The sequence below is a fragment of the Thamnophis sirtalis genome, unplaced genomic scaffold, assembly GCF_051295495.1.
Source record: "Thamnophis sirtalis isolate CommonGarterSnake01/CBP01778 unplaced genomic scaffold, rThaSir2_p1.2 scaffold_4, whole genome shotgun sequence".
Lineage (NCBI taxonomy): Eukaryota > Metazoa > Chordata > Lepidosauria > Squamata > Natricidae > Thamnophis > Thamnophis sirtalis.
The window spans coordinates 68,348,114-68,375,103 of record NW_028261384.1 but is presented as its reverse complement, the minus strand read 5'-3'; the positions used below and the strand labels follow the sequence as shown (position 1 = coordinate 68,375,103).

The 26,990-nt window shown below is 42.5% G+C and overlaps 1 protein-coding gene across 1 annotated transcript in view; it reads left to right on the top strand.

Annotated features, from left to right (window-relative positions):
- The first annotated feature begins 201 nt into the window (after nucleotides 1-201).
- MATCAP2 (microtubule associated tyrosine carboxypeptidase 2) overlaps nucleotides 202-26,990 on the top strand; it is a 99,017-nt gene continuing 72,228 nt past the window's right edge. Inside the window, exon 1 of the mRNA XM_014068567.2 lies at nucleotides 202-597. Within this exon, the coding sequence (XP_013924042.1) occupies nucleotides 573-597 (25 nt within the window). The 5' untranslated portion in view covers nucleotides 202-572. The remainder of the gene's footprint in view (nucleotides 598-26,990) is intronic.

Sequence of the window (26,990 nt, the reverse complement as noted above, 5' to 3'; positions counted from 1 at the left end):
TAAAAAAACACCACGTTTAGGCGACCATAATACAACAGCTACTTACTACGCTGATCCAATCATGCTCCATTTATGGCAACAGCAATTTCCAACACATTCATGTATGTCCCTCGGCGCATTGTAAATTGGGAAATGTAGTTTCCGATGAAATCCTGAACTACTAGTCGCACTACGCATCTGCAAGATTTCGTGATAACATTCCCCTACAGGAACTGTTCTGTGATTTGTGGGAAATGGTGGTGTCCTAGCAACTAGGCTATCTAGTAGCTACTGACGATTCCAATGACTCCTTATAAAGAAACGGCCGGGCAGGAACGAAAGAGAGTCGGTCCAGCCGCTTTTCGGAGTTTGAGAAAGGAAGAGAAGCGGCCTTTCGAATTGCTAGCGCCGCTGTTCAGCGCCTTTTCCCAAGGTTTCGGTTTTGACAGAAGCTCAGCAACTTCTGCCCCTAGTTCCTCTTGGTCGTGCTATCCAACTGTCGTCTTGAAGCTGCCCCGAGTTTTTAGAATAGTACCCTGGTAAAAAGTGGGGAGGCGAGATCCCTTTGCAACCCACACCTCACCCGCCGAAGGATGCTTGAGTCTATTCGAGTCACTGGTGAGTAACAATGCCTTTGTTTCCTTTATAGTAGGAATTCTGATAAAACGGGGGTTGGGGAGAGAGAGGGAGAGAGAGAGAGAGAGAGAGAGTCCATTTGACTCATTGATTTAAAATAGGTCCTCTTAAAATTGTTTGTGTAACAATGTATCATTTCTGAGAATTTAAATCCATCAGGGAGCAATTAGATCAGTTCCATGAATTCTGTTGAGTAGAGTAATATGGGCTTGACAATTGAACATAATATAAGTCTGTATGGTAATGTTTAAAAAAAGGACATAATTTCTTCCGAACTGGGAATTGTTTTCTCACATAAAATACCTAATGGAATAATATGTGCTTAAGTAAATTGAAAATTATTATTTTCAAGATTAGTGTGGTTTTTTGGGGGTGGGGTATATAGAACATTATTACAGAGATAGCATTACAATAGTCTGACAGTTTGGTCTGTCTCTCTCCCTCCCTCCCTTCTGCCCACTCTCTCTCTCACATACACATGCACACATGTGCACACACACACACACAAATCTAGATAATATTGATCTGTCTATACAGAAAAAAGAGGGAATCCTTTACTCTCTGAAAAATTCTGGGATCTACTATGGAGAAAAAATCGTGGAAAGATTTTTTTTCCTCCTTGTGCAAACAGGTAAATTAGTAGCCATGCTCTATATGGTTGTTATTGTTTGCAACCATGTTAGGTCTATCAGTTCTGGTCTACATATATCCAGGCCACAAGATACCATCACAATATTGTATATCTGTTTGCTGTCATCTAATGCCTGCCTGGATGTTTGTACCTTTTTTGTTCAGAGAAAAACATTTCGTTTGCTGCCAGATAGCTTTATTTTCTCTTGATTTCAAGAGATGAAATTTTGTGGAGTTCTCAGCTCATTCCTGTATTAAATTACTCTGCTTTAGGAAGCCTCTTTGAACAGGTTGCATGAGTTTCAAGAATACTCTGTCTTCGTTTCCCTCTGAGGGCCAGGCATGCCAAATAATTTAACATCCGGTTCTCAGTTGGGGACCCCTGTTCTAGATGGACTGGCCTGCAGATTTCCTTTGGTCTTGTTATGAATATCTCTTAATTTCATTCTTCCCATTTTGGTTTTACCAGTATCTCACCAAGAGTTCTTATTCCCATAAGTGTTGCTTTCAGGATCACTGAATCTACTGAGTTTCTCTACCTCATCAGAATGTGGCAATCACAAACCAAGTAAAACATGAAATTTCAGAGTTGAAATGAGGTATAAATTGGATGCTATTAGAAAATTAGTAGATGTACATGAACTGAAATAAACAACTTTAACGGAGGTGGTTAAATTATATGATACAGGGCATGAGACTATAAAAGGGAATGTAATTGTAATGATACCAGAAAGGAAATAATGAAGTGGTTTTACAGTGTTGGCTGTAACTACTAAAATTAGTGTGTACCTAGGGAATATCGATTTTAGAGTAAGCAATTGATAGTTACTTATTTTAGGGGTAGTGCTACAACACTGAGGAATGGTATGGTAAGATAAATTGCATTAGATGCTAGATGCATAATCCAATATTGATGTAGTACAATTAACAGGTGATTAGGATGCAAAAGTAGGAGAAATGATGGAACTAGGAATGATTGTGATTAAGAAAATACAATAATGGTGGAGACGATTAAACTTTGGTGTGGAGAATTTTTTGTTCATTGCTAACACCTGCTTCAATTAACATAAACATACTCAATCTTTGGTTCTCACTGTATGGCCAGCATCTTAATCAAAAACATTACATATCAGGAAGCAGAATATAAAAAAATACACTCAATTGGCAGATCCCTTTCAAGTAAGGCTTGTGCAATAGATCTTAAGTTGATGTTAAATACAAGTGAAACTTGAAAAATCAGAATATCGTGCAAAAGTTCATTTATTTCAGTAGTGCAACTTAAAAGGTGAAACTAATATATGAGATATACTCATTACATGCAAAGCGAGAGAATTCAAGCCGTGATTTGTTATAATTGTGGTGATTATGGCTTACAGCTCATGAAAACCCCAAATCCACAATCTCAGAAAATTAGAATATTGTGAAAAGGTGCAATATTCTAGGCTCAAAGTGTCCCACGCTAAGCAGCTAATTAAGCCATAACACCTGCAAAGGGTTCCTGAGCCTTTAAATCAGTCGTTCTCAACCTGTGAGTCGTGACCCCATTTGGGGTCGAACGACTGTTTCACAGGGGTCGCTGAGACCAGCGTAACTCTAAAGTTTAGACTCCACCTCGCGTTCCTTGAAATCCCCACACATGAGCTCTGGAATGGCCGCGCAGAGTGTTGCCGCGGCTCCACAATGTAAAAAACATAGGTGCATGCGCACACCCCATAGAATTAGCCTCAGAGACTTCGTAATGGAGGGAAAGTGTTCCTGCGAGGGAGGAACTTAGGTCCTGCTCCGGGCTGTAATTGTGTGGGGCGTGCGTGCGGCTATGTTTTCCATGCGGCTGCCAGGTATTTTTAACTATATCTAAATCCACAACCAGACCTATCATCAAGAGCCCGAATTGGCCCCATTCACACAATGAAAACCTGCTTGCTAAAAGTACCATAAACCATGCACAAAATAAAAGAGCAAAAAAAAAATGCAATGCAAGTAACAATTTAAAAAATGATACAAGTGGAACTATTATTAGAAATAAAATGTAACAGAGTAAATGATATGTATGAAAATATAAAGTTGGGTTTCCTGAAATGCCACCCCGAAAACCCATCAGAGAAAGTAAATAAGCAAGGGTAACAACAGAAAGGAGGAAAGATGAGGAGAGAAAGGAAGAAAAGGTAAAGCAGAGGGAGTAAGGGAGGGGAATCAAGAGTAGGAGAGAGGGTAAGTAGGAGGAGAGGAGGGGAGGAAAGAGGGGAAGAAAGGGAGGAAGGAGGAGGAGGGAAAGGAAGAAAGGGTAAAGCAGAGGAAGCAAAGGAAGGGAAGTAAGAGTAGGAGAGAGGGTAAGAAAGTGGAGAAGAGGAGGAGAGGAGGAAAGAGGGGAAGAAGAAGGGAGGAAGGAGAGGAGGAAAGAAAAAGGCAGAGAAGGGAGGTAGAGAAGATAGAAGGAGCAAAGTTGTTGCAAAATAAAATGAGGTGGCAAGAAAGTGACCCAAACTGTATTTGTAAGAAAATAACAATAAATGATTAATGATATAATTAATGGTAATTATAAGAGTGTATATTTGTGAATAAACTTGAAAGAGAAAATAAAAAACTTTAAAATAAAAATAAACAATAAGCAATGCACGATGTTTGCCCAATAAATTAAGTTTAAGCTTTCCACCGCCAACAAGGTTAAGAGCACTCCTGGAAACAATCCCAAACCAGGTTGAAGATCCATCCAGGCAGGGTAAGCAAGTTTGTGAATGCAGTTGCAGGCAACTTAGTTAAGGAGGCTGTGGGAATAAAGCCACTGTGTGTCTCTGTGTATGTGTGTGTATCATTGTATAACAGCCAAAGTTGTCCAGCCTCCAGAATGTGATTCTTTTCAGACCCAAAATTTAGGAGCAGACAAGATGTTGGCTGCCTCTATAAAAAAAAGATGTAGACACTCTAGTCTAGAAAAAGTGCAAAGAGCAACCAAGAGGATTAGGGACTGGAAACTCAAACATATGAAGAACAGTTGCAGGAACAGGGTATGTCTGGTTGAATGAAAAGAAGGACTTAAGGGTGATATGATAGCAGTCTTCCAATATCAATATCTACATTATGATTCATAACAGTAGCAAGAGTACAGTTATAGAGTAGCAAATTTTTTAATGGTTGGGAGTCACCACAACATGAGGAACTGTATTAAAGGGTCGCGGCATTAGGAAGGTTGAGAACCACTGCTTTAAATGGTCTCTCAGTCTGGTTCAGTAGGAATCACAATCATGGGAAAGACTGCTGACCTGACAGTTATGCAGAAAACCATCATTGACACCCTCCATAAGGAGGGAAAGCCTCAAAAGGTAATTGCAAAAGAAGTTGGATGTTCCCAAAGTGCTGTATCAAAGCACATTAATAGAAAGTTATGTGGAAGGGAAAAGTGCGGAAGAAAAAGGTGCGCAAGCAGCAGGGATAACCGCAGCCTGGAGAGGATAGTCAGGAAAAGGCCATTCAAAAGTATTGGGGAGTTTCACAAGGAGTGGACTGAGGATGGAGCATCAAGAGCCACCACACAGGGACGGATCCTGGACATGGGCTTCAAATGTCGTATTCCTCTTGTCAAGCCGCTCCTGAACAACAATGTCAGAAGCGTCTTACCTGGGCTAAAGAAAAACAGACCTGGTCTGTTGCTCAGTGGTCCAAAGTTCTCTTTTCTGATGAGAGCAACATTTGCATTTCATTTGGAAACCAAGGACCCAGAGTATGGAGGAAGACTGGAGAGGCACACACTGCAAGATGCTTGAAGTCCAGTGTGAAGTTTCCACAGTCTGTGTTGATTTGGGGAGCCATGTCATCTGCTAGTGTTGGTCCACTGTGCTTCATTACATCCAGGGTAAACGCAGCCATCTACCAGGAGATTTTGGAGCACTTCATGCTTCCTTCTGCAGACGAGCTTTATGGGGATGCTGACTTCATTTTCCAGCAGGACTTGGCACCTGCCCACACTGCCAAAAGCACCAGAGCTTGGTTCAATGACCATGGGATTACTGTGCTTGATTAACCAGCAAACTCGCCTGACCTGAACCCCATAGAGAATCTATGGGGCATTGCCAAGAGAAAGATGAGAGACATGAGACCGAACAATGCAGAAGAGCTGAAGGGCCGCTATTGGAGCATCCTGGTCTTCGATAACACCTCAACGGTGCCACAGGCTGATAGCTTCTATACTATTGAGGCAGTAATTGCTGCAAAAGGGGCCCAAACAAAGTACTGAGTACATATGCATGCTTATACTTTTCAGAGGTCCGATATTGTTCTATGTACAATCCTAGTTTTATTGATTGCATGTAATATTCTAATTTTCTGAAATTGTGGATTTGGGGTTTTCATGACCTGTAAGCGATAATCATCACAATTATGACAAATCATGGCTTGAACTATCTTGCTTTGTATGTAATGAGTCTATCTCATATATTAGTTTCACCTTTTAAGTTGCATTACTGAAATGAATGAACTTTTGCACATATTCTAATTTTTCGACTTTCACCTGTATATGGCTTAAACTTCTAAACTTAGAAAATTAAAGGCAGTATATATATGGCTAGCTGATGAGAGCTAAATAGCTTGAAATAGATCTATACTAGTCTCCCTTTATTTATTTATCAGCACAAATACAACAAATGTAACAAAAAGGCAACAGTAAAAATATTGGGTTTCTGTCTGGATGGTCTCTTGTGACGAGCCGAAGGACAGAGAATGGAAGTAGTGATCTTCCTCCCATATTTGGGCATACCGGGGGTTGTAACTCTAAATATATACATATACATATACATATACATATACATATACATATACATATACATATACATATACATATACATATACATATACATATACATATATATATATGTGTGTGTGTGTGTGTGTGTGTGTGTTTTATATTTGTGCTGATAAATAAATAAAGCTTCCATTATCTCTCAATCAGCTCGTCACAAGAGTCCATCACGACAGAAACCCAATATAACATTATATATATATATATATATATATATAGATAGATAGATAGATAGATAGATAGATAGATAGATAGATAGATAGATAGATAGATAGATAGATAGATAGATAGATATAGATATAGATATAGATATAGATATAGATATAGATATAAAAATATATAAATATATAAATATATAAATATATAAATATATAAATATATATATAGGCATACGGCCCGCTGACCTTCATTGGAAGTGTGAGACTGAACGGTTGCCGCCTATGAACACTAGACTTTTACATCTTATCCTGCCTACATACAGCCGCCTTATATACCACTCACTTTTGATCTGGTGGCCAAGGACGTCTCTCCGGGACATAGGAAGGGAGAGGAGCGGAGTACCTCTCCCCCCCTCCTTCTCACACTACTCCATCTTGGACTTGCACAATTTTTAGTCTCCGCATCTTATGAATGAGGTGAGAATGATGTGACTGTTGTTGTATGTGCCCACTTTTAATCCCTATTACTGTTGTAACTTTCTGTGTTTTTAAATTGTTAGTGGGGTGCGAATGGTTTTGTGATTGTGTATGTCTGAGCAGGCTGGGGCCTACCCAGGTACCCTCTGTGCTGAGTGCTCTGCAGAAGCACCAGGGGGGCCTGAGCCAATCCCAGCCTCAGGATGTTTGATTCGAAGGGCCTGCTGGAGCATGCGAGGGTTATGGGGGGGGGTGGAGGGGCCACGGACACGGGAGTGGGCCAGAGCATTACGGTCTTAACAGGGAGGGGCAGATATGGCGGGGACTTTAGGGCTGGCCATTACCGGGGAAGGAGGGTTCGCTACATCACAGAGATCCCTCCTTCCGGCCCTATGAGTCCCACTCCAAGGCCAGATGGCGCGAGTAATCAGGACCCTGGTCTTAGGCTGCTGTCGCTAAATGCCAGGTCTGTAGCTCATAAAGCTCCTCTCGTCCGGGACTTAATTTTAGACGAGAGGGCAGACCTGGCATGTATTACTGAAACCTGGCTGGGCCCGGAGGGAGGAGTCCCCCTCGTAGAGATGTGCCCAGAGGGCTTTCAGGTGCTTCATTAGGCGAGGGCCCAGCGAAGGGGTGGGGGTGTGGCCATAGTTATCTGAGAGTCTCTAGCACCTCGTAGGATCCCTGCTCCGGAGCTTGTCGGGTGTGAGTCCCTGCTGGTGAAGTTGGACCTCAAGGGTCAAGTGGGTTTGCTGCTAACGTACCTGCCTCCCAACAGTGTTGCAGCAGCCCTCCCCTCGCTCCACGAGTCGGTAGCCGAGCTGGCAGTTGAGTTCCCCAGGCTTATGGTCCTGGGGGATTTCAATTTGCCTTCGCTCGGTGAACACTCTGATGGAGCGCAGGAGTTCATGGTTTCCATGACAACCATGGGCTTGACCCAAGTAATTCGGGGCCCAACCCACTCGGCGGGTCACATGCTCGACCTCGTATTTCTATCGGAGCAGTGGAGTTGTGATCTTGGTCTGAGGGGTAGTGAGATCTTACCCCGTCATGGTTGGACCACTACCTACTAAGGCTTGACTTTCGGAGACCAAACCCCCACTGTAGGGAGGAGGAACCGACCAGGTGGTTCCGCCCCAGGCGACTTATGGACCCCTCGAGGTTCAAAACGGAGCTTGGGGTTATTTATTCCTGATACTCTCGCCCGCAGTCCGGCGGAGACTCTGGTTGCTGCTTGGAATTCGGCAGCGACGGAGTCTCTTAACCGGATTGCGCCAATACGGCCGCTCCGAGGCAGTGGATCCAGGAGGGCTCCTTGGTTTACTGAGGAACTCTGGGAGATGAAGCGCTGAAAGAGACGCCTAGAGTACAAGTGGAGATCCAGTAAATCCGAATCGAACCGAGCACTTTTAACATCTTGCATCAGAGAATACATCCGGGCAATCAGGACGTCCAAAAGAACTTATATTGCCTCTCTGATTGCTTCCGCTGAGTCGCGCCCAGCCGCCCTGTTCAGGATAACCCGCTCCCTGCTAAATAGGAGGGATACGGGTGATCCTTTGCAGGGCAGGCCTGAGGATTACATCCAATTCCTCGCGGACAAAGTTGCTCGGTTTCGGGCGGACCTGGACTCCAACTCTGCAGAACCAGCCGAGGCACTAAGGGATAATTTGGTAGGTCATCGCTGGGTTGATTTTCAGGCTGTTACCCCTGAGGACGTGGACAAGGCCATGAGAGCTGTAGGTGCCTCCACATGCGTGCTGGACACGTGCCCCTCCTAGCTGGTTGTCAACAGCAGGGAGGTGACACGGGGCTGGATCCAGGCGGTGGTTGCCGCCTCCTTACGGGAGGGGGTCTTTCCCCCCGCTTTAAAGGCGGCGGTGGTGAGACCACTCCTGAATAAACCATCTTTGGATCCAGCCATTCTTAACAACTATCGTCCAGTCTCCAACCTCCCCTTTGTGGGGAAGGTTGTTGAGAAGGTGGTGGCCTTTCAGCTCCAGCGGTCCTTGGAGGAAGCCAGTTATCTTGATGCATTCCAGTCTGGCTTCAGGCCTGGCTACAGCACAGAAACCGCTTTGGTCGCATTGACCGATGATCTCTGGAGAGCCAGGGATGGAGGCCATGCCGCCATCCGGGTACTCCTTGACCTTTCTGCGGCTTTTGATACCATCAACCATGGTATCCTTCTGCGACGACTGCGGGAGGTGGGTGTGAGAGGCACTGTTCTACGGTGGTTCTCCTCTTACCTCTCGGACAGGTCGCAGTCGGTGTTAGTCGGAGGGCAGAGATCGACCCCTAGGCCCCTAACATATGGGGTGCCGCAGGGTTCGGTCCTGTCCCCCCTTCTTTTTAACATCTACATGAAACCGCTGGGCGAGATCATTCAACGGCACGGGATAAAATACCATCAATACGCGGACGACACTCAGTTGTATCTGTCCGCCCCGTGCCAACTCAATGAAGCGATGGATGTGATGAGCCAGGGCCTTGAAGCCATTAGAGACTGGATGGGGGTTAACAAGCTTATACTCAACCCAGATAAAACCGAGTGGCTGCTGTGCTTCCCTCCCACTAATTGGTCAAGTGTTCCATCTCTCATGCTGGGGGGTCAAATACTACGCCCCTCAGATAGGGTCCGCAACTTGGGAGTCCTCCTGGACCCACAGCTGACTTTTGAACACCATTTGTTGGCTGTGACCAGGGGGGCATTTGCCCAGGTTCGCCTGGTGCACCAGTTGCGGCCCTACCTGAACCGGGAGGCTCTCACAACAGTCACTCGTGCCCTTGTGACCTCTAGGCTGGAATACTGCAATGTGCTCTACATGGGGCTGCCCTTGAAGAGTATTCGGCGACTTCAGCTGGTCCAGAATGCGGCCGCGCGAGCGATCGTGGGTGCACCCCGTTTCACCCATGTAACACCTATCCTCCGCGAGCTGCACTGGCTACCTGTTGATCTCCGAGTGCGCTTCAAGGTGCTACTTGTCACCTACAAAGCCCTGCATGGTATTGGATCTGGGTACTTGAGAGACCGCCTACTGCCAATTACCTCCACCAGACCGATTCGATCCCATAGATTAGGCCTCCTCCGAATTCCATCAGCCGGCCAATGTCGGCTGGCAACTACCCGGAGAAGAGCCTTCTCGGTGGTTGCTCCGACCTTCTGGAACTCCCCGTGGAGATTCGTACCCTCACCACCCTCCAGACCTTCCGCGTAGCCCTTAAGTCCTGGCTGTCCCAACAGGCCTGGGGCTAAAGATTTCAACCCCACTCGAATTGTATGACTGTTGTGTTTTTAATGATATATTCATTCTCTCTCTCTCTCTCTCTCTCTCTCTCTCTCTCTCTCTCTCTCTCTCTCTATCTCTCTCTCTCTCTCTCTCTCTCTCTCTCTCTCTATCTCTATCTCTCTCTCTCTCTCTCTCTCTCTCTCTCTCTCTCTCTCTCTCTCTCTCTCTCTCTCTCTCTCTCTCTCTATCTATCTATCTATCTATATATATATATATATATATATATATAAAAATAATTTCATATTTGTAGATTTTCATGTGTACAGGCATGCAAGTCTTGGCGTATTCGGGTCTTTTCTCGTGTAAGATTGAGAGTGTCTTGGCGACATTTCGACGAGGTCCCACTCGCCATCTTTAGACCGGTGTCTTCAGCTTTGTGCTTGTGCGAGCAAAGCAGGATCGGAGCTGTCCTCTTTCTATAAATATTGGTGGGGGTGTGTGGAGTGCCGCTGGGGGTTTTCGTGGCTGCAATTCATTTGTTTACTAGGGCTAGTTTCCAGATATTTGGTAGGCCTGAGGTATTGTCATGTTTATTCATGTTGTGGGGGTGTTTCTCTATTTCGATGGCTTCCATAATTATTCTCTTGTTGAAGTGTTCAGTTTTGGAGATTAATTTGGTTCCTTCAAAATCAATTTCATGTCCTATTGCTTTAAGGTGCTGGAAGAGGGAGGAAGTTTTTTCTTCTTTTCTGACTTCGTTCTTGTGTTCTGCGATGTGTGCATTTATTCTCCTATTAGTTTGTCCAATGTATGTGGCTGGACAGATTTTGCATGGTATTGCATAGATTCCTTGATTTTCTAGCTGGATCTTATCTTTGGTATTTCTTAAGATGTTGACTATTTTTTGGTCAGTGCTGAAGGCTGTCTAGATATTGTGTTTGTGCCAAGGTGGCGCAGTGGTTAAATGCAGCACTGCAGGCTACTGCTAGATCAGCAGTTCAGCGGTTCAAATCTCACCGGCTCAGGGTTGACTCAGCCTTCCATCCTTCCGAGGTGGGTAAAATGAGGACCCAGATTGTTGGGGGCAATATGCTGACTCTCTGTAAACCGCTTAGAGAGGGCTGAAAGCCCTATGAAGCGGTATATAAGTCTACTGCTATTGCTATTGCTATTGTGGAGAATTTTGCTGATTTTATCTGTGGTGCCTTTGATATAAGGAAGGAGGGCGATGCCGTTGTCCTGTACTGTGTCTCGGTTCTTGGGGGGTGTCTCCTTTTGGATTAGGTTGGTAATTGTGTTTCTTTGGAATCTGTTGGAAATTAATACATTTGTGAGAGTGTGTAATTCAGTTTTCAGGTGGTCTTTGTTGGCTAGGCATTTGGTTCTGGAGATGAGGGTCTTGGCTACGGAGTTGATCTGTGCAGGGTGGTGATGGGATTGTGCGTTTAAGTAACTGTTGGTGTGGTTTTTTTCCCCGGTAGATGATGTGTCCTAGGGAGCCATTGGTTTTTTTGTAAATTAGGACATCCAGAAAGGGAAGTTGGTTTTTAGCTTCTATTTCCATAGTAAATTGTATTTTGGGGTGTAGGCTGTTGAGATGTGTGAGGAAGTTGTCCAGTTTTTCCTTTCTGTGTGGTCAAATTACAAAAGTGTCATCTACATATCTAAGCCAGAGTTTGGGTTTGTGTTCATATTTATCTAAAACATTGGTTTCAAAATGTTCCACGTATAGGTTTACGATGACGGGTGAGAGGGGTGATCCCATAGGTGCTCCCTCTATCTGTTTGTATCTTTGTCCATTGTGGATGAAGTATGTGTTGGTTAGGCAGTGGTTGGTTAATTCTCGGATGTGCTTAGGGCGGTTGGATTTGTTTTGGATAGCTGCCAAGGCTAATAGGCACTTGGGTGAAGAGGGATATGACATCGAAACTCACAAGTAGGTTGCTAGGTTTTGTTTCTTTATTATTTCTATGAGGTGGAGTGAGTTTTGTAGGTGTGAGGTGATGGATTCTGTGTAGGGTTGAATTTGTTTGGCAAGAAATTTGGCAAGATTCTGTAGAGGTGAGCCTATGGAGCTGACTATGGGTCTGAGTGGTGTTCCTTCTTTGTGTATCTTGGGGAGGTCATAGAGTTTGGGGCATCTGGATGATTTCTCTCTGGGGATGATTCTTTGCTGGATCTCTTCACTGATGGGAGAGGCTTTTATTTTAGATTTGGTGGTTTTTCCAGGTAGGTGATGGGGTCTGTGTTTAGAGGCTTGTAAGCGGGGTCTTGAGTAGATTGGATAGTTTGGTTTGGTAGTCAGATGTGTTCATCACCACAATGGCGTTACTTTTGTCTGCTGGGAGAATTATTATGTTGTTGTCTTTCCTCAAGTTGATGAGTGCTTTTTGTTCTTCTTTATGTAAATTGCTTCTGGGTGGATTGCTGGAGCAGAGGACATTGGTGACTTCAAGTCTGATTTTATTGGCTTCATCTGGGTTGATTTTGGTTAGGGTAGCTTCAACTCCGCATATGATGTTTTCAGTGGGGATGCGTTTGGAGGTTTGATTTGATTTGATTTTAGCTTTATTTGTATGCCGCCCTTTTCCCTGAGGGGACTCAGGGCGGCTCACAATTCAGGGGGGAGGGAAGTACAAAACAAGTTATACACATAAAGACAATACATCGTTAAAAAGCACAACAGTCATACTATTCGGGTGGGGTTGAAGTCTTTAGCCCCAGGCCTGTCGGGACAGCCAGGTTTTAAGGGCTACGTGGAAGGTCTGGAGGGTGGTGAGGGTACGAATCTCCACGGGGAGTTCGTTCCATAGGGTCGGAACAGCCACCGAGAAGGCTCTCCTCCGGGTAGTTGCCAGTCGACATTGACCGGCTGATGGAATTCAGAGGAGGCCTAGTCTATGGGATCTTATTGGCCTAGTGGAAGTAATTGGCAGTAGGCGGTCTCTCAAGTACCCAGATCCAATACCATGAAGGGCTTTGTAGGTGACAAGTAGCATCTTGAAGCGCACTCGGAGATCAACAGGCAGCCAGTGCAGCTCGTGGAGGATAGGTGTTACGTGGGTGAAATGAGGTGCACCCACGATCGCTCACGCGGCCACATTCTGGACCAGCTGAAGTCGCCGAATACTCTTCAAGGGCAGCCCCATGTAGAGCACATTGCAGTACTCCAGCCTAGAGGTCACAAGGGCACGAGTGACTGTTGTGAGAGCCTCCCGGTTCAGGTAGGGATGCAACTGGTGCACCAGGTGAACCTGGGCAAATGCCCCCCTGGTCACAGCCGACAAATGTTGTTCAAAAGTCAGCTGTGCGTCCAGGAGGACTCCCAAGTTGCGGACCCTATCTGAGGGGCGTAGTATTTGACCCCCCAGCCTGAGAGATGGAACACTTGGCCAATTAGTGGGAGGGAAGCACAACAGCCACTCGGTCTTATCTGGATTGAGTACAAGCTTGTTAACCCCCATCCAGTCTCTAACAGCCTCAAGGCCCTGGCTCATCACGTCCATCGCTTCATTGAGTTGGCACGGGGCGGACAGATACAACTGAGTATCGTCCGCATACTGGTGGTATTTTATCCCATGCCGTCGAATGATCTCGCCCAGCGGTTTCATGTAGATATTAAAAAGTAGGGGGGACAGGACCGAACCCTGCGGCACCCCATATGTTAGGGGCCTAGGGGTCGATCTCTGCCCTCCGACTAACACCGACTGCGACCTGTCCGAGAGGTAAGAGGAGAACCACCGTAAAACAGTGCCTCCCACCCCCACCTCCCGCAGTCGTCGCAGAAGGATACCATGGTTGATGGTATCGAAAGCCACAGAGAGGTCAAGGAGTACCAGGATGGAGGCATGGCCTCCATCCCTGGCTCTCCAGAGATCATCGGTCAATGCGACCAAAGCGGTTTCTGTGCTGTAGCCAGGCCTGAAGCCAGACTGGAATGCATCAAGATAACTGGCTTCCTCCAAGGACCGCTGGAGCTGAAAGGCCACCACCTTCTCAACAACCTTCCCCACAAAGGGGAGGTTGGAGACTGGACGATAATTGTTTAGAATGGCTGGATCCAGAGATGGTTTCTTCAGGAGGGGTCTCACCACCGCTGCCTTTAAAGCGGGGGGAAAGACCCCCTCCTGAAGGGAAGTGGCAACAACCGCCTGGATCCAGCCCCGTATCACCTCCCTGCTGTTAACAACCAGCCAGGAGGGGCACGGGTCCAGCATGCATGTGGAGGCACCTACACCTCTCATAGCCTTGTCCACGTCCTCAGGGGTAACAGCTTGAAAATCAATCCAGCGATGACTTACCAGATTATCCCCTAGTGCCTCGGCTGGTTCTGCAGGATTGGAGTCCAGGTCCTCCCGAAACCGAGCAACTTTATCCGCGAGGAACTGGACGTAGTCCTCAGCCCTGCCCTGCAAAGGATCACCCGTATCCCTTCTATTTAGGAAGGAACGGGTTATCCTGAACAGGGCGGCTGGGCGCGACTCAGCGGATGCAATCAGAGTGGCAATGTAAGTTCTTTTTTTTTTTTTTAAATATATTTTATTCATTTTCACATTCCATTTGCAATCACTTATATACAGGGTATTTACTGTAAAGAAAAAAGAGAGAAAAGAAAAAAGAAAAAAAACCACCGTATATAAATACATTCTTGTTCTTATTGAGACTATTTTAACGCCCCCCACCCCCCCCCACAAATCCCCATCCCTAATCCTCCCGACTTCCCAGGGCCCACACCTGGCACTACCTTCTGTCTAAAATATCTTGTATACATATGGATTAAAAATAAAAGTAATATGTCAAAAGAAAGAAAAACAAGAAAACAAAAAAAGAAAAGAAAAAAGAAAAAAAAGAAAAAAAAGAAACCACTCTTTGTGTTGATCTCAGCCACCCATCTTTATCTATGCTTAAATAGTATAAGTCATTCTATCTATATTTTATTCTCGTTCTTACTTCTTTGTTATTTACCCCAACCTTCTGTAGACTCTCCCGTTCCTCTTCCTAAACCTTATATTCAGGTAAACATTTATACAAATTTGTGTAGGCATCAATATACAGTCTAACCAAAATTGATCCCTTCCGATAAAATTTAAGCAACGTGGTTCATGCCACATATTCAAATATTACTTTACAGAAGAATAATCAAACTTTCCCTTCTAATAAAATTTAAACAGCGTAAATAATCTTTCTTAACCTCCTTTTCAAACAATAATTCAAAATAATCTAACCAAGCTTCCCCTTCTTAGTAAAGTTTAAGCAGCGTAGATCAAGTATTACTTTACACAAAAAGTTTCTATCTTAAGATAATCCCAACCGACTTTCTCTTCTAATAGGATTTAAATAACGTAAATCATTCCACATGCATTTTACCCTCATCCCTTGCTTGTCTGGTATTTACCACTATCAAATTTATGCAGACATTTGTTTAAGATCTAGCTCAAAGTAATTTCAACCGACTTTCCCTTCTAATAAGAATTAAATAGCATGGATCATTCCACATATTCAAATAATACTTTCAACAAAAGTCAGTTAACCTTCTGTTTTAAAGTAATCCCTTCTAACAAAATTTAAACAACATAATTCATTCCGCATTCATTTTACATCTATTTTAAGATAATCCCAACCGGCTTTCCTCTTCTAATAAGCTTTAAACAACGTAAATCATTCCGCATATATTTTACCCTCATCCCTTGCTTGTCTGATGTTTACCACTATCAAATTTATGCTAACATTAGTTTAAGATCTAGCTCAAAGTAATTTCACCCAACTTTCCCTTCTAATAAGAATTAATCCGCTTTTTCTACCGGAGAGAGGTCGCAAGCCCCCATTCGGTCCACAACTTTTACAAATATTTTAAAATGTCTAAATTCTCGATCTCCGTTTTTCTGCTTCTCTGAGGGAGGAAAGGCTACCCCCTCCATCTTGCAGCCACGCGGCCTGCCGTTTGCCTTCTCCTTCCGCTTGTCTCTCCTCTCTTCCAAGTGAGTCAGGAAGTCCCGCCTTCAAAGTCCTACGATAGAAATCTTGGGCCTCCGAAACAGAGTTAAGACGAAATCTTTGATTCTCAAATGTGACCGTAATGCCGGCAGGGGCCTCCCATCTGTATCGAATCTGTTGACTCCTAAGCTCTTTAGTTAAAAAGGCGTAGTCCCTTCTTGCTCTCAACATCTGGAAAGGAATATCTTTGAAGACAATCAGGTCCTGGTCATCAACTCGGAGACTGTTATTATGAAACTTTTGCACAATCGCATTTCTGGATTCTTTTGTGGAGAAATATATAATTATGTCCCTCGGGAGCTGTCGCTGTTCCGCTACCAATGAGTTCTGGCGATAGATTTTCCGAATCTGCCAATCAAAGTTAAGTCCCGGGCTTCCCACCGCATGGCTGAAGGCTTCAGCAAAGGTCTGTTTCAGATTCTCTTGCTCCTTTTCACGGAATCCTCTAACTCTTATTGCAAATGCCTTCCTATTAAAATTTATCATCATGAGCTGTTCTTCAGTGTCTCTAATTTTTTGTTGTAATATTTGAATATTAGTAGTCAAATTAAAATTAGCCTTCTCCAAGCTTTCCAATTTATTCTCTATTTCAGCAGAATAATCTGACAGGGCAGACACGGCTGCGAACGTATTCGCCTTCATTTGGTTAATTTTAGACTTTAAATCATCATATAGATCCAATACAAATTCCTTAATTTCTTTTTTAAAATCATTAAACATTTTAAAGAAATATTCCTGTGTTAAAAATTCTCCAGTAGAGGGCATAGGAGACAAAGGCTGTGATTCCAATATAAATTCTTTAGATTCTTTAGGCACATTTGTAGCAAGACGCTTCTTTGATCTGGGTGCCATAATAAATAAACAGATAAGCAGCGCTTTTGCTCCCCTCTGTTTCCAAAGAAAAAGAGTTTATTTTGTTAAGGAGCGGTCTGCAGGAAGGTAAAACCGGCTAAGTACATCTACTATCAATCACCAACGGGGGGAAATCGCCATTTTGAAGTCCATTTAGACAAAGAAGTCTCTAAGACGAATGGTGCTGGTATTTAAGATAGTAATAAAAGCATAAATCTCACAGGAGTGGGACCCGCCCGTATTAACCTAGCTTGAAAAAAACTTTGCTTTGTCCTGGGGGGGGGGGGGCTAGCCTGTCTGGGGCTGCCAAAAAAGGCAGCTGAGAAGAACTGGCTGGAGATAAAAGCTCCGCTCCCGCTGGATCTAATCTCTGTCCACAGCCAAAAAAAAAGAAAAGGCTGTGGATTACGAATAGACCCTAGCATACAGAGCTACTCCCTGCCCCTTCCTTAGCCAAAAAGGGGTGATATCTATGATCTTATTTAGATATACAGACCAGATCCCTGAGAGGAGTTCGGTTGAGCCCTCCTCGGCAACAGGCCACGCCCCCAGGAAGCCCCAATGTAAGTTCTTTTTGACGTCCTGATTGCCCGGATGTACTCTCTGATGCAGGATGTTAAAAGTGCTCAGCTCGATTCGGATTTACTGGATCTCCAATGGTGCTCTAGGCGTCTCTTTCGGCGCTTCATCTCCCAGAGTTTCTCAGTAAACCAAGGAGCCCTCCTGGATCCACTGCCTCGGAGCGGCCGTAGAGGCGCAATACGGTTAAGAGACTCCGTCGCTGCCGAGTTCCAAGCAGCAACCAGAGTCTCCGCCGGACTGCGGGCGAGGGTATCAGGAATAACCCCAAGCTCCGTTTGGAACCCCAAAGGTTCCATAAGTCGCCTGGGGCGGAACCACCTGGTCGGTTGCTCCTCCCTACAGTGGGTGTTTGGTCTCCGAAAGTCAAGCCTCAGTAGGTAGTGGTCTGACCACGACAGGGGTACGATCTCACTACCCCTCAGACCAAGATCACAAATCCACTGCTCCGAGAGAAATACGAGGTCGAGCATGTGACCCGCCAAGTGGGTTGGGCCCCGAATTACTTGGGTCAAGCCCATGGCTGTCATGGAAGCCATGAACTTCTTGGCTCCATCAGAGTGTTCACCGAGCGAAGGCAAATTGAAATCCCCCAGAACCATGAGCCTGGGGAACTCAATTGCCAGCTCGGCTACCGACTCGAGGAGCGAGGGGAGGGCTGCTGCAACGCTGTTGGGAGGCAGGTACCTTAACAGCAAGCCCACTTGACCCTTGAGGTCCAGCTTCACCAGCAGGGACTCACACCCGACAAGCTCCGGAGCAGGGATCCTACGAGGTACTAGAGACTCTCAGATAACAATGGCCACACCCCCACCCCTTCTCTGAGCTCTCGGCTGATGGAGCACCTGAAAACCCTCTGGGCACATCCCTACGAGGGGGACTCCTCCCTCTGGGCCCAGCCAGGTTTCAGTAATACATGCCAGGTCTGCCCTCTCGTCTAAAATTAAGTCACGGACGAGGGGAGCCTTATGAACTTCAGACCTGGCATTTAGCGACAACAGCCTGAGACCAGGGTCCTGATTACTCGCGCCATCTGGCCTTGGAGTGGGACTCATAGGGCCGGAAGGAGGGATCTCTGTAACGTAGCGAGCCCTCCTTCCCCGGTAATGGCCAGCCCTAAAGTCCCCGCCATATCTGGTGACTGCAAAGTTGAATCCTTTGGAAAGAACGTTGGTTTCTGCTATGGTGAGAGTTCTGTCTGATATGTTATCTACTGTTTGTTTCATGAGTTGCTCTGGAGGGGGGTTGGGCTTATGTGTTTTTCTACTCTGTGGAGTTTGTTGGTGTGTGTGTCTGTCATGTGGGAGGTTTCTGTTTTGACTCTGCAGACGGCTAGTTGTTTGGATTTCTTCCAGAGTGCTGGGTGAATTTGGTTACTGAGTTTGAGATGAAGAGTGAGTAGGTCCCTATTGGTTTGGTCTAGTAGGAATTTTTTTCCTGTGGAAAAAGTGTGATATATATTGTTAAGTAGGTTACCCCTTTGCTTTAATTCTCATTTATAATTCCCAAAAGGAATAATTTTGGTTTAAATTCTATTTCCTCTTTGGTTAATTCTCTCAGCAATATTTGAATTTTCTGCCAATATTCTTTTGCTTTTTTACACGGCCACCACATATGGTAGTATGTGCCTGATTTGTGATGGCATTTCCAACAATTTGGTGATAAATTTCTAAACATTTTTGCTAATCTCGCTGGTGGATAGTGCCACCTATAACACATTTTACATAAATTTTCTTTAAACGGTATTGCCAATGTTACTTTTCTATTTCTTTCCCATAATTCTTGTCATTTTTCCAGTTGTATATTGTATCCAAAGTCTATTGTCCATGCTACCATTGTTTCCTTAACCTGCTCTTCTTCCATTTTATAATCTAATAAAAAATTATAAATCTTCTTTACCAAGTTATCATTTGTCCGCAAAAAGATCTTATCTATTATCATTAGCTCCTTATTAATACCCCACTCTTTCATGTCTTTCAAGTAACATGATCGGATTTGCCTTGTACCTTCTGAATTTTGAAATTTTCTGTCACCTCTCCATTCACTATTACTTTGGCTTCTTGCTTAGAGTATATCGCCTGGAACATATTTAAAAATGTGTCACTGAATTCCATGTATTTTAATTGCTTTAGCATAAATTCCCACTTAGCCTTATTGAAAGCTTTTTGGGCATTTTAAAATAGCAATGCCACCTGTCTACCCACTGTGTATCTCTTAATATTCTGAGACATCTAATTTTATTCTTGTTATTTTTCATTTGTCTTTTTGGTAAAAAAAACCTTTTTGGCCAGTGTGTGTAAACTCATTTAGGATCTTTCTAAACATTCAGTGTTAATGTATTATATCTACATATATTATAAATATCTTATAGTATGTATTTAGGAGCGATATAGGCCTATAGTTCTTAATTAGCATCCTGTCAATTTTCTTTTGGTATCAGTGCAGTATTTCCCTCCATCCACGATGGTGGTATCTTTGCTCCTCCCAACACTATGTTATACACTTCAAGTAGAGTTTGTCCTAGATCAGTGATGGCGAACCTTTTTGTAAAGGCGTGCGAAAATTTTCCGCGCGTGTCCACCCACAATTTAATGTGCCCAACCCACCTGCTCATGTATGTGTGACCCCTGCAAATGCATGCACGATCCCGTTTCACCCTCCAGGCTCTGGAGCAGTGGCGGGTTGCAGGCAGTGTTCCCCGGTACAGGTGTACTGGTGCCTGTCAGGAGCACCGGATACCATTCCGGTACGGTACTCCAGAGAGCCCATCCAAGCTCCTTATCTGTATTTGAGCTCTTTGGCACTTCTGTGCACATGCACAGAGTGCACGGTGCCTGCGCGATGCTCCGCTGAGCAGCTGGAGCATCGCGGAGGCTCACAGAGGCATCGCAAGAGGTAAATACACATGTGCACTGCACGTGCGTGTGCTGCCCATGTGTGCACGTGCGCTGCACACGTGCTGTATGCGTTAATGTGCATGGCGAGCCCTGATCCAGAACCCACCACTGCTCTGGAGGCTTTTCTAAAGCCTGTGGAGGGCAAAAACATCCTCCCCAGGCTCTGGAGACTTTCCTGAAGCCTGGGAAGAGCAAAAATGGTCTCTCTCAGCCCTCCAGAAGGTTGAAAATCAGCTGGCGCACCGGAGCTATCAGCTCGTGTGCTGACAAATATACCTGTGGCATGCGTCACACGGTCATCACGGTCCTGGACTATCTTGCAATTCTTTTTATATTTCTATTAGCAAACCATCAGGGCCTCTTATTATTTTTTTTGTTTTTGGATCACATCAATTAACTTTGACATCTTTATTTCTTCATTTAACATATTTTTTATTTCTTCTGGGATTTTTGGCAATTCCGCTTTCTCAAGGGATTGTAATATTTTCCCTTCTACATGGCAGTCGGTCTTATATAATTTCTCATAAAATTCCCGGGCTATATTTTTTTCTGCTCATTTTGATAGCCTATATTCCCCTCTTCATCTTGTAATTTGTTAATCCATCTTTTCTCTGTCTGTTTTTTCAGTTTATATGCCAGCCATCTCCCCAGCTTATTAGCATTCTCAAAAGCATTTTGGTTTATCTTTTTTTATGTGTTATGCCAAATCCTTTTTGACTAGACACAATTTATGTTTAATTAAGTCCATTTGTTGTTTTATATTTCTCTCTTGTGGCTTATCTTGTAGTTTCTCCTCCAGTCTTTTGTATTCCTTTTCCAGAGAGTTCCATCTTTGCTTTAGAAAAAAGCTTTCTTGATAGTCAAAGAATGAGGATTAATCTGCTCCACAGAAAGAGAGGCATGATGGGTAATTGATCAGCTATCAAACGAGTGGGTTTCAATTTTTTTATTACTGGTTCTGTGAGTGTGGTCTATTTTGTGGGTATGGCTTGACAGTCATATGATTGGGTGGGAGTGATTTGGTGGTCATGTGACTGGGTGGGAGTGGCTTGGCAGTCATGTGACTGGGTGGGAGTCGCTTGGTGGTCATATGACTGGGTGGGAGTTGCTTTGCAGTCATGTGACTGGTGGGAGTGGCAAGTCGATGTCACTGAATTCTTTGCCCCAATGAATGACCTAGAAAAAGAAGATATAAAAAAGTAAATTTATTATTGTATGCACTTACTACTTAAATAAGAATAAAATAAGTACACAAAACAATAAAACTTAAATGAGAATAAAATAAGTACACAAAACAATAAAACAGTTACTTACAGAAGGAAAATAACTGTCCTTGCCTGTCTTCAATACTACCTTGCTCCAATGAATGATCTGCACAAAGAGACACAGAAATGACCTCTTCAATTGCATGCACTACATTAGGATGAAACAAGCACACAAAACAATAGAGAAGGAAGATGACTGTCCTTTTGTGTGTCTTCTACATCACCGAATGACCACCTTGCTCCAATTAATGATCTGCAGAGAGAAGAGGCACAAAAATGATCTTTTCAATTGCATGCACTACATTAGGATGACACAAGCACACAAAACAATAAAAGTTACTTATAGAGGGAAATGTCCTGGTGGTCTTCAACACCACCAAATTGACCGCCTTGCTCAAATGAATAGCCTGCACAAAGGAGAGACACAGAAATGAACTCTTCAATTGTGTGCACTGCATTAGGATGAAACAAGCACACAAAACAATAAAACAGTACTTACAGAGAAAAGCCTGCACAAATGGCCTGCACAAAGAAGAGATACAGAAAGGAAGACTTTAATTGCATGCCCTTACACCTTACATAAGAATAACACAAAGAAAGAGATAGACTCAGGTACTTACTTGTGTTGTTGGTTTTGTGGTTGAAGATGTTTCCACATTGTTCTTTTGTTTCTGGGTTCCTCAGTTGCACTTCTCTTGCTCTTCACTCATGGATCATCAGCCGTGTGACGGTGTGCTCTGAGCCACTATCTGACTGCAGGAATTGGGTCCCATCTTTTAACAGGCTTGCCAACAACACTTATTATCATTAGATTGCTAATGTTTGGAACAGTTAGGCAGCTCCTTTGTTCTGAACATATGAGAACCCCTTTTCCGTCTCTGCTGAACTAACAGCAATTGTCCTGACAATATCTCTAGCTTTTTTTATAGTGTCAGGAATTGTGTAAATCTTGGGATCTTTTAATACATTTTCCAAAAAATCTCTGTAGTCATTCAAATCAATTTCATAATTAAACATTTCACCAAATTCAATCAATCATTCCTCTGCTTTTTCCATGGAATGACTACATTTTCAATGTTCCAGTAATCTGGCTCCAAATATGTGAGAAATTGTAATTTGTTTGCATGTGGCAATTACCTATCTGTTTTTAGATGTTCGCAATCCATCAGCCTTTTCTTCAAATTAGTGGTGATATTTTCCAAACAATTTTCACAAGGAAGTGCAACAAATCATTGATTTGGAACTAATTTTATTTTTTGAAAGGTTTCTGAAGCTATCATTTCGTCAACCTTTTTTTCATATGGGCCCTTTCCCTGACTATGCATTTTAAACACTTTAATTGATCGCAATAGCAGTCAGCCTCTGTTTTGCTGCTTGCTTTTCGGCTGCCATTGAAACGGGGAGGGAGGGCGTGGTATTTGGGTGAGGGACATACTCTGTGCACGAGGACTGTTAATTGGGAGTTGTTCTCACCATCGTTTGCGCATGTGGAAAGGAGGGGAGTTTCCCACCAAGGCCAACTGTCTGGCATACCAACCTGATGATGATTTTTGAAGATGTCTCCCATCTGACACCTGTGGAGATTTTGGATTGGACTATGGACTGGGGTTACCAAGGGGAGGGAAATGGGTCATGTATTAATATCTAATGCTTTCGCGCGCTTTTGCTCAGATCCAGCTTTGCTTAGCTTCTATTTACTTATAATCAGTAAAAGTACTCTTAATTCTGCAAAATGGAGTTGAGTGGTTTCTTTCTTGGTTACTAATTAATTTAGCAGGAAATGGAGTGCTCAGTATTGAAGGGTATGATTTGGTATATGGCTGCTTGTTTGCTGTATAATAAAGAGATGGATGAGAATTTTAAAGGTCATGCTCTGGGGAATGCCTTGCTACGGGTTGGGAAAAAACATCAATATTAGTTAAATGACATGGTAGATTTATAAAAAGGTTAAGGTATTCTGGATAAAAATATGATGGATTATGTAAAATGTTCTCCCCCCCCAAAAAACCCACCTATTCTTTGTTATGTATAATTACTGACTGTACAGCAGTAGAGATTAACTTCACTTTGCATTTGATAACTGCCGCTAGATTGTTGGTGGCGCAATACTGGAAGAAGGAAGATTTGTTTACTATCTACGAATGGACATTGAAAATCACAAACTTAGCAGAGATGGCTAAAATATTTGCATATCTCAAGGATAATTCAAATGAGAGATATAAATGAGACTGGGGAAAATGGATTGACTATATTTAAAATAAATTTGGGTCTAGGAAATTTCAGATAGTTTATGAATAAGATCAGAAACGATACAAATTGTTTATAGTTAGCCTAGCAAGGAGGAGCTAAGTTCAATTCAAAAACGATATTAACTTTCTACGTTTTCTCTTAAGTACATCTTAAACTGTTTTTGTTAAAGATTTATACCTTGTATTGGTTCTGGGAAGTCAGGGTGGGGGAAGGTTGAGGGGGTTTGGGGGAGGGTGGGAGGGAGTGGAGTTTACTAAGTTGGAGGAGGGATGTTGGATGGTTGTACATGTATACTGTTATTTTTTCTTTTTTATGTATATTGAAATGGAATTATAAATACCATGAACACAAAAGGGATTTTGCTCAGAAGCGGAAATACACCAAGTGAATTAGAGTAAGAGTGGGAAGTAGAGGAGAGAAGAAAGATAGGAAGAGAGGGATAGGAGAGAGGGTGAAGGGGGAAGATGAGGTGTATAAGGAGGAGTGGTAAGGGGAGAGAGTAAAAGGAGAAAGGAAGGGGAAGTAGAGTAGAAAATGATGGAGGGAAGACAGGATGTAGGGGGAAAAAAGTATCACATCTCCAGCATTTAGGTTGTAAATTCGGATATATAGAAGCCAATGTTTTAGGATCTAAATGCCATCTATAAAATATCTTACAAAAGTTTTCTCTCAAGTTTTGGGCTTGTGTAAATTTTGCATTTCTTACCCAAATCCTTTCCCATGTATTCAACATTATTGGTTCTTCAATATTTTGAGCCCACTTTATCATACCGTCTTTAACTAATTCTGTTTCCGAAGTCCATCTCTATTAATACATTATATAATCTCTTTATATGCATTGGACTTTGATCTCTTATTTGTTTAAGTGTATTATCCTCGACTTGCATAAAACTAATTTTTTGATCTATTTTCCATCTGGCCTGTAGCTGCCCGTACTGAAACCATGTTTGGATTACCTTTTCCTCTTAATTCATCTAAGAGTTTTAGTTGTAGTACACCTCTTTCTAGGGTAAGAAGCTGTCTGTAAGTAATTACATCCTGTTTTTGTACTATGTTCATATTTTCTATTGCATGTCTGGGAATTGCCCACCTGGGTATCTTATCATTTAGTTTGTATTGATATTTTTTCCAAACGCGCAGTAGAGCATTCCTTAAAATATGACTTTTAAAATTCTTGTCTACCTTTTTGTTATATAGCAGATAAGCATGCCAACCATATACCAAATCGTGCTCTTCAATATTAAGTATTCTATCATCTGTTAAATTAATTCAGTCACTAATTACAGATAAAACTACTGCTTCATAGTATAGTTTTAAATTGGGTAATTTCAAGCCTCCTCTTTCACGCACATCTTGCATTATTTTTAGTTTTACTCTCGGTTTCTTCCCTGCCCATACAAATTTATTAATACCCTTCTGCTATTCTAACAGGTTCACATCTTTTTTAAGAATTGGTAACATTTGGAAAAGAAATAAAAATTTAGGTAAAATATTCATTTTCACTGCTGCTATTCTTCCCAGCAAAGATAACTGTAGTTTCTCCCATTTTTTCATCTCTGTCTGTATACTATGCCAAAGTGGTTCATAATTATACTTGTATAGCTTCCCATTTGAGGTTGAAATATGAACTCCTAAATATTTGACCTTTTTAACTATTTCACATCCAGTCATTCCTTCTAGTTCTTCCTTTTGTTTAGTATTCATATTTGTAGCTAATATCTTTGTTTTCCCTAAATTTATTTTAAATCCTGACACTTGACCATATTGATTAATCATATTCATTAAGACCTTACTAGATTCCTGCGGTTGGGTTAATATTATAACCAAATCATCCGCAAAAGCACGAACTCTATATTCTTTCTGCCTAATCTTAATTCCCTGTAAGTCCTCCGAACCCCATATTTTATTCAACAATAATTCCAAAGTTATGGTAAACAATAATGGGGACAAGGGACAACCCTGCATTGTACCTTTTTCAATTTGAAAAGAATCTGTTAAACTTCCATTAACTGTAATTTGAGCTGTTTGTTGTTGATATATTGCTTTGATTGATTGTAAGAAGTGTTCTCCTATTTGCATTTTTTGCAATATTTTCAGCAGGAATTGCCAATTAACTCAATCAAAAGCTTTCTCAACATCTAGAAATATGAGCGCAGCAGGGATTTGGTTATTCTTTCCCAAATATTCTAGTGTATTAACAATTAGTCTTACATTACTTCTCATTTGTCTCCCTTGAATAAAACCTGTTTGATCATTATGAATCAATTGCTGGATAACCAACATTAACCTATTCGCTAGTATTTTGGTAAAGATTTTATAATCTACATTAAGTAATGATATAGGTCTATAATTTTTTGGTTGAGATAAATCTTGATCTTCTTTAGGTATCGGGGATATAAAAGCTGTCTTCAAAGATGGGGGTACCTTGCCTTCCACTTGAATCTTATTAAATAATTCCTTAAGAGTTTCTACCATTTCTAATTGTAGATTTTTATAATAAGCCGCCGTCAAGCCATCTGTACCCGGTGCTTTCCCTGCCTTTAACTGTTTGATTACCTGTAGCATTTCCCCCGAAGTTATTGGTTGGTTTAATCTTTCCCTCTGCTCATCTTTAACTATGGGTATTTTTTCTTTGTCCAGGTATCTGTCTATATCTAGGCCTTGAATTTTATCACTCTTGTACAATCCTATAAAAAATTCACGAAAGAGCTTTTGAATCTCATCCTGTTGATACACTTCCTTCCCTCTATAGTGTAATTTCGCTACGTTACGAGATTTTTGTTTTTTCCTAATCAAATATGCTAACCATCTACCAGATTTATTTGCATTACAGAAAGTGTTATGTTTTGCATATAGCAGATTGGTAGCTACCTGGTCTGAAATCAGCATATTAAATTGGTCTTTTAATAAGGTAATTGCTTTTTTAATCTTTTTATCTCCTGGTTTTAAAATTAACTCTTGCTCTTTCTTCTTAATTTCATCTTGCAGTTCGATTCGCTTTCCCCCCTTTTTACATCTATGTAATCTATTTAGATTTATCAAAGCTCCTCTCATATACGCTTTACTTGCATCCCATACTATTTCCATAGATGTACCCTTATTCATATTATTATATTATTATATTCATATTATTCATATTCATATTCAAAGTATTCTGTTAATAATTTTTTACATTCATTAATATATTTCTCATAGCTAAATAAATTTTCATTCAATCTCCAAGACTTTCTTGCTTGCGTCCCAACTCCCAA